This window comes from Oncorhynchus gorbuscha, linkage group LG13 (assembly GCF_021184085.1).
Source record: "Oncorhynchus gorbuscha isolate QuinsamMale2020 ecotype Even-year linkage group LG13, OgorEven_v1.0, whole genome shotgun sequence".
NCBI classification, from domain to species: domain Eukaryota; kingdom Metazoa; phylum Chordata; class Actinopteri; order Salmoniformes; family Salmonidae; genus Oncorhynchus; species Oncorhynchus gorbuscha.
In genome coordinates, this window is record NC_060185.1 from 6,851,028 (window position 1) to 6,867,224 (window position 16,197).

General features: G+C 43.6%; 1 protein-coding gene across 3 annotated transcripts in view; it reads right to left on the reverse strand.

Moving 5' to 3' along the window:
• The window catches only part of LOC123992473 (aldehyde dehydrogenase family 3 member A2-like), a 53,223-nt gene that overhangs the window by 17,436 nt on the left and 19,590 nt on the right, over nucleotides 1–16,197 (reverse strand). For all 3 annotated transcript variants that reach the window (XM_046293637.1, XM_046293635.1, XM_046293636.1), the window contains 3 exons: nucleotides 14,800–14,885; nucleotides 13,992–14,200; nucleotides 12,414–12,531 (listed from right to left, as the gene is read on the reverse strand). In XM_046293637.1, the coding sequence (XP_046149593.1) occupies nucleotides 12,414–12,531; nucleotides 13,992–14,092 (219 nt within the window). In that variant the 5' untranslated portion in view covers nucleotides 14,093–14,200; nucleotides 14,800–14,885. The remainder of the gene's footprint in view (nucleotides 1–12,413; nucleotides 12,532–13,991; nucleotides 14,201–14,799; nucleotides 14,886–16,197) is intronic.

Sequence of the window (16,197 nt, forward strand, 5' to 3'; positions counted from 1 at the left end):
ACCCAGCAGCTATCAGTCCCAGCAGCTATCACACCCAGCAGCTATCAGTCCCAGCAGCTATCACACCCAGCAGCTATCACACCCAGCAGCTATCAGTCCCAGCAGCTATCACACCCAGCAGCTATCAGTCCCAGCAGCTATCACACCCAGCAGCTATCAGTCCCAGCAGCTATCACACCCAGCAGCTATCAGTCCCAGCAGCTATCACACCAAGCAGCTATCACACCCAGCAGCTATCAGTCCCAGCAGCTATCACACCCAACATCTATAAGTCCCAGCAGCTATCACACCCAGCAGCTATCACACCCAGCAGCTATCAGTCCCAGCAGCTATCACACCCAGCAGCTATCAGTCCCAGCAGCTATCAGTCCCAGCAGCTATCACACCCAGCAGCTATCAGTCCCAGCAGCTATCACACCCAGCAGCTATCAGTCCCAGCAGCTATCACATCCAGCAGCTATCAGTCCCAGCAGCTATCAGTCCCAGCAGCTATCAGTCCCAGCAGCTATCAGTCCCAGCAGCTATCAGTCCCAGCAGCTATCACACCCAGCAGCTATCAGTCCCAGCAGCTATCACACCTAGCAGCTATCAGTCCCAGCAGCTATCAGTCCCAGCAGCTATCAGTCCCAGCAGCTATCAGTCCCAGCAGCTATCACACCTAGCAGCTATCAGTCCCAGCAGCTATCAGTCCCAGCAGCTATCAGTCCCAGCAGCTATCAGTCCCAGCAGCTATCACACCCAGCAGCTATCAGTCCCAGCAGCTATCAGTCCCAGCAGCTATCACACCCAGCAGCTATCTGTCCCAGCAGCTATCAGTCCCAGCAGCTATCACACCCAGCAGCTATCAGTCCCAGCAGCTATCAGTCCCAGCAGCTATCAGTCCCAGCAGCTATCACACCCAGCAGCTATCAGTCCCAGCAGCTATCACACCTAGCAGCTATCAGTCCCAGCAGCTATCAGTCCCAGCAGCTATCAGTCCCAGCAGCTATCAGTCCCAGCAGCTATCAGTCCCAGCAGCTATCACACCCAGCAGCTATCACACCCAGCAGCTATCAGTCCCAGCAGCTATCAGTCCCAGCAGCTATCAGTCCCAGCAGCTATCAGTCCCAGCGGCTATCACACCTAGCAGCTATCAGTCCCAGCAGCTATCAGTCCCAGCAGCTATCAGTCCCAGCAGCTATCAGTCCCAGCAGCTATCAATTATGTGACGTTTTTGTTCCTTTTGGTCTACGGCATTTTTTGGGGTGGGCAATTTGTGCACACATTTTTTGGGGTGGGCAATTTGTGCACACATTTTTTGGGGTGGGCAATTTGTGCACACATTTTTGGGGGTGGGCAATTTGTGCACACATTTTTTGGGGTGGGCAATTTGTGCACACATTTTTTGGGGTGGGCAATTTGTGCACACATTTTTTGGGGTGGGCAATTTGTGCACACATTTTTTGGGGTGGGCAATTTGTGCACACATTTTTTGGGGTGGGCAATTTGTGCACACATTTTTTGGGGTGGGCAATTTGTGCACACATTTTTTTTTCTTTAAGGCAAGTAGATGTTTGGTAGCCGTTCATTAACAGTAACACTCCTAATAGGAGTAGGAACAGGAAGCGTTTGTTGTCATTCAACAAGAGACGACTAGTGTTCATTCACATTCTTTCAATTGAGAAATACTGTGCGCCTAGGACCTCCTTGGCAGAAACGTCAAAATGAATGACAGATTCCTTGATATGTCTTAAATTCATTTGGACTATTTTGAGGAAGTATTTTCTTGCTATGTTGTTGCTACGGTGGCTCAACAGGGACAAACAACAAATATTGCCGTTTTTTTTCTTGTTTTTTCAAGCGAAGGTCTTTAAGGAAGCACACACGGCCGCTTTGATTAGCCGAGTTCTGGTAGGAGCAAACCGAACCGATGTTTGCAGAAGCCGTTACTGAAGTTGAAGGCCGACCAGGGTACTGCAGGCTGCCATTAGCAATTCAATTATCCTTATGTGTGGGTTATTTTAAAATAAATTGGTTCAAGAACATACATCTGGTGTATTAGAAGCAATTATTGGTACCATGATTTTCTTCAAAACATTTTTCATTACACGAACATTGACCACGAAGATATACGTTTTTCTCATTTACTATAACGGGGAAACCTGTTTTCTGCAGCCTCCAGTACCATGGTCGACAGTGAACTTCCATGGCTTCAATGTGAGGGGGCAGTCGTTCTCCCCTGGTAGAGATACATGAAAATATAGAGAGAGGCATAGATGAAGAGAGAGAGGGATAGAGAGAAGGGTAGATAAAGTGACAGGGATAGAGACAGAGAGAAGGATAGATGAAGTGACAGGGATAGAGATAGCTGAGAGGGATAGATGAAGAGAGAGAGATAGGGGGATAGGAAGAGAAAGAGGGGGATAGATATATGTAGAGAGAGAGACAGACGGAGAGAGAGAGACATACAGTGCATTCAGAAAGTATTCAGACCCCTTGACCTTTTCCAGATTTTGTTACATTACAGCCTAATCAATCTACACACAATACCCCACAATGACATCACAATACCCCATAATGACATCACAATACCCCATAATGACATCACAGTACTCCCTAGTGACAAAGCAAAAACAGGTTTTTAGAAAAGTTTGCAAATGTATTTTTTTTTAAAGAAGGAAATATCACATTTACATAAATATTCGGACGCTCAGTACTTTGTTGAAGCACCTTTGGGAATGATTACAGCCTCAAGTCTTCTTGGGTATGACGCTACAAGGTTGCCACACCTGTATTTGGGGAGTTTCTCCAATTCTTCTCTGCAGATCTTCTCAAGCTCTGTCAGGTTGGGTGGGGAGCATCACTGCACAGCTATTTTCAGGTCTCTCCAGACATGATCGATCGGGTTCAAGTCCGGGCTCTGGCTGGGCTACTCAAGGACATTCAGAGACTTGTCCCGAAGCCACTCCTGCATTGTCTTGGCTGTGTGCTTAGGGTGGTTGTCCTGTTGTAAGGTGAACCTTCACCCCAATCTGAGGTCATGAGCGCTCTGGAGCGGGTTTTCATAGAGGATCTCTTCTTTCATCTTTCCCTCAATCCTAACTAGTCTCCCAGTCCCTGCCGCTGGAAAACATCCCCACAGCATGATGCTGCCACCACCATGCTTCACCATAGGGATGGTGCTATGTTTCTTCCAGACGTGATGTTTGGCATTCAGGACAAAGAGTTCGATCTTGGTTTCATCAGACCAGATAATCTTGTATCTCATGGTCAGAGTCTTTAGGTATCTTTTGGCAAACTCCAAGTGGGCTGTCATGTGCCTTTTACTGAGGAGTGGTTTCCATCTGGCCACTCCAGCAAAAAAGCCTGATTGGTGGAGTGCTGCAGAGATGGTTGTCCTTCTGGAAGGTTCTCCCATCTCCATAGAGGAACTCTGGTGCTCTGTCAGAGTGACCATCGGGTTCTTGGTCACCTCCCTGACCAAGGCCGTTCTCCCCCGACTGCTCAGTTTGGCCCGGGCGGCCAGCTCTAGGAAGAGTCTTGGTGGTTCCAAACTTCTTCCATTTAAGAATGATGGAGGCCACTGTGTTCTTGGAGACCTTCAATGCTGCAGACATTTTTTGGTTCCCTTCCCAAGATCTGTGCCTCGACACAATCAATACAATTCTTTCAACCTCATGACTTGGTTTTTGCTCTGACGTGCACTGTCAACTGTGGAACCTTGTATAGACAAGTGTGTGCCTTTCCAAATCATGTCCAATCAACGGAATGTACCACAGGTGGACTCCAATCAAGCTGTAGAAACATCAAGTATAATTTTTGAGACTCATAGCAAGGGTCTACTTACAGTACCAGTCAAAAATGTGGACACACCTACTCATTCAAGGGTTTTTCTTTATTTTTGACTATTTTCTACATTGTAGAATAATAGTGAAGACATCAAAAATATGAAATAACACACATGGAATCATGTAGTAAAAATATCTAAATACATTTTAGATTCTTTAAAGTAGCCACCCTTTGCCTTGATGACAGGTCACCAGGTGTTCATGTTTTGTTGATTTATTAAGTAAATATATTCACTCCCTGAACTTGCTTACCGACTCTCAGCATACATCTTTACACTTGACATTCTCTCAACCAGCTTCATGAGGTAGTCACCTGGAATGCATTTCGATTAACAGGTGTGCCTTGTTAAAAGTTAATTTGTGGAATTTATTTCCTTCTTAATGCATTTGAGCCAATCAGTTGTGACAAGGTAGACGTGGTATACAGAAGATAGCCCTATTTGGTAAAATACCAAGTCCATATTATGGCAAGAACAGCTCAAATAAGCAAAGAGAAATGACAGTTCATCATTACATTTAAGACATGAAGGTCACTCAATATGGAAAATGTCAAGAACTTTGAAAGTTTCCTCAAGTGCAGTCGCAAAAACCATCAAGCGCTCTGATGAAACTGGCTCTCATGAGGACCGCCACAGGAAGACCCAGAGTTACCTCTGCTGTAGAGGATAAGTTCATTAGAGTTACCTGGCTCTCATGAGGACCACCACAGGAAAGGAAGAACCAGAGTTACCTCTGTTGCAGAGGATAAGTTCACTAGAGTTACCAGCCTCAGAAATTGCAGCCCAAATAAATGCTTCACAGAGTTCAAGTAACAGACACATCTCAACATCAACTGTTCAGAGGAGACTGTGTGAATCAGGCCTTCATGGTCGAATTGCTACAAAGAAACCACTACTAAAGGACACTGATCAGAAGAAGAGACTTGCTTGGACCAAGAAACACGAGCAATGGACATTAGATCGGTGGAAATCTGTCCTTTGGTCTGATGGGTCCAAATTTGAGATTTTTGGTTCCAACTGCCGTGTCTCTGTGAGATGCAGAGTAGATAAACAGATGATCTCCGCATGTGTGGTTCCCACCGTGAAGCATGGAGGAGGAGGTGTGTGGGTGCTTTGCTGGTGACACTGTTGATGATTTATTTAGAATTCGAGGCACACCTAACCAGCATGGCTACCACAGCATTCTGCAGTGATACGCCATCCCATAAGGTTTGCGCTTATTGGGACTATAATTTGTTTTTCAACAGGACAATGACCCAAAACACACCTCCAGGCTGTGTAAGGGCTATTTGACCAATAAGGAGAGTGATGGAGTGCTGCATCAGATGACCTGGCCTCCACAATCACCCGACATCAACCCAATTGAGATGTTTTGGGATGAATTGGAGCGCAGAGTGAAGGAAAAGCAGCAAAAAAGTGCCCAGCATATGTGGGTACTCCTCCAAGACTGTTGGAAAAGCATTCCAGGTGAAGCTGGTGGAGAGAATGCCAAGAGTGTGCAAAGCTGTCATCAAAGCAAAGGGTGGCTACTTTGAAGAATCTAAAATGTTAAATATATTTTTCACTTTTTTGGTTACTACATGACTCCAGATGTGTAATTTCATAGCGATGTAGAAAATAGTTAAAATAAAGAAAAACTATTGAATGAGTAGGTGTCCACACTTTTGAGTGGTACTGTATGTAAATATTATATTTATAAATTACATTTTTAATACATTTGAAAAAAATTCTAAAAACCTGTTTTCGCTTCGTCATTATGGTGTATTGTGTGCAGATTGATCTGGAAACATTTGTATTTAATCTATTTTACAATAAGGCTGTGACGTAATAGGTTAGGATCACCACTTTATTTTAAGAATGTGAAATGTCAGAATAATAGCAGAGAGAATTATTTATTTCAGGGTTGATTTCTTTCATCACATTCCCAGTGGGTCAGAAGTTTACATAAACTCAATTAGTATTTGGTAGCATTTGCTTTAAATTGTTTAACTTGGGTCAAACTTTTCAGGTAGCCTTCCACAAGCTTCCCAAAATAAGTTGGGTGAATTTTGGCCCATTCCTCCTGACAGAGCTGGTGTAACTGAGTCAGGTTTGTAGGCCTCCTTGTTCGCACACGCTTTTTCAGTTCTGCCCACAAATTGTCTATAGGATTGAGGTCAGTGCTTTGTGATGGTCACTCCGATACCTTGACTTTGTTGTCCTTAAGCAATTTTGCCACAACTTTGGAAGTATGCTTGGGGTCAGTGTCCATTTGGAAGACCCATTTCTCCAAAAAGTACGATCTTTGTCCCCATGTGCAGTTGCAAACTGTAGTCTGTCTTTTTTATGGCGGTTTTGGAGCAGTGGCTTCTTTCTTGTTGAGCGACCTTTCAGGTTATGTCGATATAGGACTCGTTTTACTGTGGATATAGATACGTTTGTACCTATTTCTTCCAGCATCTTCACAAGGTCCTTTGATGTTGTTCTGGGATTGATTTGCACTTTTCGCACCAAAGTACATTCATCTCTAAGAGACAGAACTCGTCTCCTTCCTGAGCGGTATGACGGCTGCGTGGTCCCATGGTGTTTGTACTTGCGTACTATTGTTTGTACAGATGAACGTGGTACCTTCAGGAGTTTGGAAATGGCTCCCAAGGATGAAGCAGACATGTCGAGGTCTACTAAAGAAGCTACTAAAGCCATGACATCATTTCCTGGAATTTTCCAAGCTGTTTAAAGGCACAGTCAACTTAGTGTATGTAAACTTCTGACCCACTGGATACAGTGAATAATAAGTGAAGCAATCTCTGTAAACAATTGTTGGAAGTCCTAAACGACTTGCCAGAACTATAGTTTGTTAACAAGAACTGTGTGGAGTGGTTGAAAAACTAGTTTTAATGACCCCAGCCTAAGTGTATATAAACTTCAGACTTCAACTATATGTATATATATATATAGAGAGAGGGAGAGAGAGGGCACGCTATGGAAATAGATAGAGGGATATAGATATAGATAGAGGAGTAGAGATATAGATAGAGATATAGGTAGAGGGATAGAGATATAGGTAGAGGGGTAGAGATATAGATAGAGGGATAGAGATATAGATAGAGGGATAGAGATATAGATAGAGATATAGATAGAGGGGTAGAGATATAGATAGAGGGATAGAGATATAGATAGAGGGATAGAGATATAGATAGAGGGGTAGAGATATAGGTAGAGATATAGGGATAGAGATATAGATATAGATAGGGGTAGAGATATAGGTAGAGAGGGGTAGAGATATAGATAGAGATAGGGATAGAGATATAGATATAGAGATAGAGGGGTAGACATATAGATAGAGGGATAGAGATATGTAGATGGGTAGAGATATAGATAGAGGGATAGAGATATAGATAGAGATAGAAATATATAGATAGAGGGGAGATATAGATAGAGGTAGAGATATAGATAGATAGAGATAGATAGAGAGAAATATATAGATAGAGATATAGATAGAGGGATAGAGATATAGATAGAGGGGTAGAGATATAGATATAGAGGGATAGAGATAGAGAAATCTATAGATAGAGGGGTAGAGATATAGGTAGATGGGTAGAGATAAAGATAGAGGGGTAGAGATATAGATAGAGGGATAGAGATATAGAAATATATAGATAGAGGGGTAGAGATATAGATAGAGGGGTAGAGATATAGATAGAGGGATAGAGATAGAGGGATAGAGATAGAGAGAATATATATAGATAGAGATATAGATAGAGGGTAGAGATATAGATAGAGGGGTAGAGATATAGATATAGATAGAGATATAGATAGAGATAGAGGATATAGATAGAGATAGAAATCTATAGATAGAGGGGTAGAGATATAGATAGAGGGGTAGAGGGATAGAGATATAGATAGGGGTAGAGATATAGGTAGAGGGGTAGAGATATAGATAGAGGGTAGAGATATAGATAGAGGGATAGAGATATAGATAGAGGGATAGAGATATAGATAGAGAGAGATAGAGATATATAGATAGAGATATAGATAGAGGGATAGAGATATAGAGATAGGGTATAGATAGAGGGATATAGATAGAGATAGATAAATATAGATAGATAGAGATATAGAGATATAGATAGAGGGAGATAGAAATATATAGATAGAGGGGTAGGATAGAGATAGAAAAGATAGAGGGATAGAGATAAAGATAGAGGGATAGAGATATAGATAGATATAGATAGAGAGATATAGCTAGAGAGAGATAGAGATATAGATAGGGATAGATATATAGATAGGATATAGAGATAGATAGATAGAGATAGGATAGAGATATAGATAGAGGGATAGAGATATAGATAGAGGGATAGAGGATAGAGATATAGATAGAGGGATAGGGGTAGAGATATAGATAGAGGAGTAGAGATATAGATAGAGGGATAGAGATATAGATAGAGGGATAGAGATAGAGAAATATATAGATAGAGTGATAGAGATATATAGATAGAGGGATAGAGATAAAAATAGAGGGATAGAGATACATAGATAGAGGAGTAGAGATATAGATAGAGGGGTAGAGATATAGATAGAGGGGTAGAGATATAGATAGAGGGGTAGAGATATAGATAGAGGGGTAGAGATATAGATAGAGGGGTAGAGATATAGATAGAGGGGTAGAGATATAGATAGAGGGGTAGAGATATAGATAGAGGGATAGAGATATAGGTAGAGGGGTAGAGATAGAGAAATATTTAGATAGATAGAGATAGAGATGATAGATAGAGGGATAAGATAAAAATAGAGGGATAAATACATATAGATATAGAGATATAGGGGTGAGTAGATAGGGGGAGATATTGATGTAGAGATATAGATGTAGCAAAGATGGGGTAGAGATATAGGGATAGAGATATATAGAGGGGTAGCCTGAAATATTTAGATGGCCCTGAAGATCCAGGGGATATCCCTCTAGTGGTATCGGATGGGGCCTGTTTGGCCCTGTCCAGTGTCATCGGATGGGGCCACAGTGTCTCCTGACCCCTCCTGTCTCAGCCTCCAGTATTTATGCTGCAGTAGTCGGTGGGCTAGGGTCAGTCTGTTATATCTGGAGTATTTCTCCTGTCTTATCCGGTGTACTGTGTGAATTTAAGTATGCTCTCTCCAATTCTCTCTTTCTTTCTTTTTCTCTCACGGAGGACCTGAGCCCTAGGACCATGCCTCAGGACTACCTGACATGATGACTCCTTGCTGTCCCCAGTCCACCTGGCTGTGCTGCTGCTCCAGTTTCAACTGTCCTGCCTGCGGCTATGGAGCCCTGACCTGTTCACTGGACGTTCTACTTGTCCCAGACCTGCTGTTTTCAACTCTCTAGAGACAGCAGGAGCGGTAGAGACACTCTGAATGATCGGCTACGAAAAGCCAACTGACATTTACTCCTAAGGTGCTGACTTTCTGCACCCTCGGCAACTACTGTGATTATTATTATTTGACCATGCTGGTCATTTATGAACATTTGAACATCTTGGCCATGTTCTGTTATAATCTCCACCCGGCACAGCCAGAAGAGGACTGGCCACCCCTCATAGCCTGGTTCCTCTCTAGGTTTCTTCCTAGGTTCAGGCCTTTCTCTGGAGTTTTTCCTAGCCACTGTGCTTCTACACCTGCATTGCTTGCTGTTTGGGGTTTTAGGCTGGGTTTCTGTACAGCGCTTTGATATATCAGCTGATGTACGAAGGGCTATATAAATACATTTGATTTGACTTTGATTTAGATAGAGAGAGGGATGAAGATCGAGATAGGGATAGAGAGAGGGATGAAGATCGAGATAGGGATAGAGAGAGGGATGAAAATCGAGATAGGGATAGAGAGAGGGATGAAAATCGAGATAGGGATAGAGAGAGGGATGAAGGTCGAGATAGGGATAGAGAGAGGGATGAAGATAGGGATAGAGAGAGGGATGATGATAGGGATAGAGAGAGGGATGAAGATAGGGATAGAGAGAGGGATGAAGATCGAGATAGGGATAGAGAGAGGGATGAAGATCGAGATAGGGATAGAGAGAGGGATGAAGATCGAGATAGGGATAGAGAGAGGGATGAAGATCGAGATAGGGATAGAGAGAGGGATGAAGATCGAGATAGGGATAGAGAGAGGGATGAAGGTCGAGATAGGGATAGAGAGAGGGATGAAGGTCGAGATAGGGATAGAGAGAGGGATGAAGATCGAGATAGGGATAGAGAGAGGGATGAAGGTCGAGATAGGGATAGAGAGAGGGATGATGATAGGGATAGAGAGAGGGATGAAGATAGGGATAGAGAGAGGGATGAAGGTCGAGATAGGGATAGAGAGAGGGATGAAGATCGAGATAGGGATAGAGAGAGGGATGAAGATCGAGATAGGGATAGAGAGAGGGATGAAGATCGAGATAGAGAGAGGGATGAAGGTCGAGATAGAGAGAGGGATGAAGGTCGAGATAGGGATAGAGAGAGGGATGAAGATCGAGATAGGGATAGAGAGAGGGATGAAGGTCGAGATAGGGATAGAGAGAGGGATGATGATAGGGATAGAGAGAGGGATGAAGATAGGGATAGAGAGAGGGATGAAGGTCGAGATAGAGAGAGGGATGAAGATCGAGATAGGGATAGAGAGAGGGATGAAGATCGAGATAGGGATAGAGAGAGGGATGAAAGATAGGGAGAGAGAGGGATGAAGATAGAGATAGGGATAGAGAGAGGGATGAAGGTCGAGATAGGGATAGAGAGAGGGATGAAGATCGAGATAGGGATAGAGAGAGGGATGAAGATAGGGATAGAGAGAGAGGGATGAAGATAGGGATAGAAGGATGAAGATAGGGATAGAGAGAGGGATGAAGATCGAGATAGGGATAGAGAGAGGGATGAAGATCGAGATAGGGATAGAGAGAGGGGATGAAGATAGGGATAGAGAGAGGGATGAAGATAGGGATAGAGAGAGGGATGAAGATCGAGATAGGGATAGAGAGAGGGATGAAAATAGGGATAGAGAGAGGGATGAAGTCCTTCTGTAGCTCAGTTGGATAGAGCATGGCGGATGTAACGCCAGGGTAGTTAGTGGGTTCGATTCGGGACCAGGGATACGTAGAATGTATGCACACATGACTGTAAGTCGCTTTGGATAAAAGCGTCTGCTAAATGGCATATATTATTATTATTATATTATAAGATAGGGATAGAGAGAGGGATGAAGATCGAGATAGGGATAGAGAGAGGGATGAAAGTCGAGATAGGGATAGAGAGAGGGATGAAGATAGGGATAGAGAGAGGGATGAAGATAGGGATAGGGATAGAGAGAGGGATGAAAGTCGAGATAGGGATAGAGAGAGGGATGAAGATAGGGATAGAGAGAGGGATGAAGATAGAGATAGGGATAGAGAGAGGGATGAAGGTCGAGATAGGGATAGAGAGAGGGATGAAGATCGAGATAGGGATAGAGAGAGGGATGAAGATAGGGATAGAGAGAGGGATGAAGATAGGGATAGAGAGAGGGATGAAGGTCGAGATAGGGATAGAGAGAGGAAGAAGATCGAGATAGGGATAGAGAGAGGGATGAAGATCGAGATAGGGATAGAGAGAGGGATGAAGATAGGGATAGAGAGAGGGATGAAGATAGGGATAGAGAGAGGGATGAAGCTCGAGATAGGGATAGAGAGAGGGATGAAAATAGGGATAGAGAGAGGGATGAAGTCCTTCTGTAGCTCAGTTGGTAGAGCATGGCGCTTGTAACGCCAGGGTAGTTAGTGGGTTCGATTCCCGGGACCACCCATACGTAGAATGTATGCACACATGACTGTAAGTCGCTTTGGATAAAAGCGTCTGCTAAATGGCATATTATTATTATTATATTATAAGATAGGGATAGAGAGAGGGATGAAGATCGAGATAGGGATAGAGAGAGGGATGAAAGTCGAGATAGGGATAGAGAGAGGGATGAAGATAGGGATAGAGAGAGGGATGAAGATAGGGATAGAGAGAGGGATGAAGATCGAGATAGGGATAGAGAGAGGGATGAAGATAGGGATAGAGAGAGGGATGAAGATCGGGATAGGGATAGAGAGAGGGATGAAGATCGAGATAGGGATAGAGAGAGGGATGAAGATAGGGATAGAGAGAGGGATGAAGATCGAGATAGGGATAGAGAGAGGGATGAAAATCGAGATAGGGATAGAGAGAGATGGAGATCGAGATAGGGATAGAGAGAGGGGTGAAGATCGAGATAGAGATAGAGAGAGGGATGAAGAAAGGGATAGAGAGAGGGATGAAGATCGAGATAGGGATAGAGAGAGGGATGAAGATCGAGATAGGGATAGAGAGAGATTAAGATAGGGATAGAGAGGGATGAAGATAGGGATAGAGAGAGGGATGAAGATAGGGATAGAGAGAGGGATGAAGATAGGGATAGGGATAGAGAGAGGGATGAAGATAGGGATAGAGAGAGGGATGAAGATAGGGATAGGGATAGAGAGAGGGATGAAGATAGGGATAGAGAGAGGGATGAAGATAGGGATAGAGAGAGGGATGAAGATAGGGATAGAGAGAGGGATGAAGATTGAGATAGGGATAGAGAGAGGGATGAAGATCGAGACCAGTAGTGTCTGCCGGATGCCCTCCACCACTCTGTTCTGGATGCTGGGTTCACACAGGATGTAGTCTGGGGCGATGCACGTCTGACCACAGTTCACAAACTTCCCCCAGGTGATACGCCTGTGGTGGGCAAAATCACAGAGGTAAAATAGATAACTTGAAACTCTTTCTGTTTCGATGCTTCTGATGCTTCAGCCTTGGGGCAGAGAGCTAAGCATGTATATTATAATTACATCAAATGACCCCTAAACCCTGCGCCTCCCAATTGTAATCTTTGTGGTCAATCTGTGTGTAATTCGTTTTTTTCCAAAGACAATCATGGTACCAATAATTGCTTCTAATACACCAGATGTTCTTGAACGGATTAATCTGGTGTATTAGAAGTAAATATTGGTACAATGATTGCCTTCTAAGCATTTTTAATTACACGAAGATTGCCATTTTTCCATTCACTACAGTGGGGGTCATTCACTACAGTGGGGGTCATTCACAACAATGGGGGTCATTCACAACAATGGGGGTCATTCACTACAGTGGGGGTCATTCACTACAATGGGGATCATTCACTACAAAGGGGGTCATTCACTACAATGGGGGTCATTCACAACAATGGGGGTCATTCACAACAATGGGGGTCATTCACTACAATGGGGGTCATTCACTACAATGGGGTCATTCACTACAATGGGGGTCATTCACAACAATGGGGTCATTCACAACAATGGGGGTCATTCACTACAATGGGGGTCATTCACTACAATGGGGGTCATTCACTACAATGGGGGTCATTCACAACAATGGGGGTCATTCACAACAATGGGGGTCATTCACTACAATGGGGGTCATTCACAACAATGGGGGTCATTCACAACAATGGGGGTCATTCACTACAATGGGGGTCATTCACAACAATGGGGGTCATTCACAACAATGGGGGTCATTCACAACAATGGGGGTCATTCACATTCAATGGGGGTCATTGCAGATCATGATTTCTGCAAACAATGCCTGCAGTACTGTGGTCGGCAACGAACTGCCATGTCTTCAATCCTTCTAAATGTTTTAAAAAGTCACCAGTAAACCACTGCAAAAAACATTAGCCAAGGTAAAGTATAAGGGAGTGATATTGTAGCGTATAAACCAATAGCGCCATTGACTCTTGATCTTTTCAGCGGCTAAAACTGCTATGCTAGCTAGAAAAAATGTGATAAAGCTGAAATTCCCTATCGGAGTGCCAACGGCTAAAGCTAAAATTCCCTATTCGAATGCTAACGCCTAAAGTTAAAATTCCCTATCGGAGTGCCAACGGCTAAAGTTAAAATTCCCTATCGGAGTGCTAACGGCTAAAGTTAAAATTCCCTATCGGAGTGCTAACGGCTAAAGTTAAAATTCCCTATCGGAGTGCTAACGGCTAAAGTTAAAATTCCCTATCGGAGTGCTAACGGCTAAAGCTAAAATTCCCTATCGGAGTGCTAACGGCTAAAGTTAAAATTCCCTATCGGAGTGCTAACGGCTAAAGCTAAAATTCCCTATCGGAGTGCCAACGGCTAAAGCTAGCTCTATTGTATGAAGTTACTGACCGGCACGCAACTCTGAGGTCAACGTCCTTATCGATGTAACAGGGGCTCTTCCCCCCCAGCTCCAGGGTCACAGGGGTGAGGTGTCGGGCTGCGGCCTCCATCACCAGTTTACCCACAGTGCTGTTCCCTGTGTAGAAGATGTGGTCGAAACGCTGACGCAGCAACTCCTGGGTCTCTGAGACACCCCCACACACTACAGGGTACAGCTCCTGGAAAGACCCAGGAAAATAAGGATTTCAGTTCATTTAGCCAATACGTTTTGAAAATTGCACAGCTGCCCCTGTCACTTTCCATTGATTGTTAGCTAGCAGCGGCTAAAGTTAGCTTAAGCTAAAGTGGCTGTTAAAATATAGAAAACCAAACCGTGGATTACAGTTCTCCCTGGCACATAGACTACTTTCAGTTCAAGGAACCAGTCGTAAAATCCTGAACTTCCCCTTTAAAAAGGACAGTTACACAGAACCAACGTTTGTCAGATGCTTGTTCATATACTGTCCCTCACAGGTGGTTCAGAGTGATGTGTACTATCCCTTTAAGAATGCTGGGCGGCGAGCCAGCCGTTGGACAGTTACTCAAGACAGCAGGATGTATCTGTAGCTAGTATGTATGATTGGCATGACAACAATAGAAGACTTGTCTATAGCACATACAGTATGAGGTGAGGCTAACACATTGGAACTAAATCACTGGTGTCCAACTATTGGTTGACAGTTACGGTAATCACAGTACTTTTCCAGGAACTTCAGCTCAGATATCTCTACATTTATATTCTTATACAATGACAGACAAGGGGGAATAGAATAGGTACCTGGTCCAGATATCGTGGGAGCAGAGCTTTGAGGAGACTAGCTGAGTATTCACTCAGCTCAGATGGCTTCACCACAGCAGCATTGCCTAGAGACAAAAAAACAAACAAAAAAAAGATTGATTTAGAGTTAGATAGAATTATTTTTTTTTTTTTTGTCAGGAACATATACAGGATGCCACCCTCTACAACACAACCTTCACTCCAAATCAAAACTCAAAACCTACAACCTGATTTTGGACGGAATTACAGCATCACCTGGAAGGCTTACAACTACCAAAGATTATCATTCCAAAGCTATACAGCAAATGGAAAACAACAGAAACCTGAGAACACCATCCAACCAGGAACTGAGTGAGTAATGTTTGGTCTGAAGCTATATTTTATTTCCAGAAGCCAAGAAGAAAAATAAATTACAATGACATATTTTACTTTATAAGGACTGACTGCTAAATTAAGGCTACCAAGCTTGATACAACTTCAATTAGCACTGACGTGTCACGTGAGAGGGGTCAACGCCCTTCAGCCCAACAATGGCAGGAGGATCCAACAGTCTACTCCACCCAAACGCAGAGGCCTTTAAAGCTGCCTCCCGCTGTTCAGAGGGAAATACAATACAGTACCCTGTGTATGTAAAGGCAAGAAAAGATTAACCTCCTTATGGAAAATCAAGAGATGCTTTTTGCTGACTAAAATAAAAATGGGAACATAAGCAACTTAATCTTCCACACAGACCATCCCCTGGTACAGTGCTATATTAACCAGACCATCCCCTGTCACAGTGTTATATTAACCAGACCATCCCCTGGTACAGTGCTATATTAACCAGACCATCCCCAGTCACAGTGTTATATTAACCAGACCATCCCCTGGTACAGTGCTATATTAACCAGACCATCCCCTGGTACCCAGTCACAGTGTTATATTAACCAGACCATCCCCTACAGGTACAGTCACAGTGTTATATTAACCAGACCATCCCCAGTCACAGTGTTATATTAACCAGACCATCCCCTGGTACAGTGCTATATTAACCAGACCATCCCCAGTCACAGTGTTATATTAACCAGACCATCCCCTGGTACAGTGCTATATTAACCAGACCATCCCCTGGTACAGTGTTATATTAACCAGACCATCCCCTGGCACAGTGTTATATTAACCAGACCATCCCCTGGTACAGTGTTATATTAACCAGACCATCCCCTGGTACAGTGCTATATTAACCAGACCATCCCCAGTGTTATATTCACCAGTACAGTGCTATATTAACCAGACCATCCCCTGGTACAGTGCTATATTAACCAGACCATCCCCAGTCACAGTGTTATATTAACCAGACCATCCCCTGGTACAGTGCTATATTAACCAGACCATCCCCTGGTACAGTGTTATATTAAC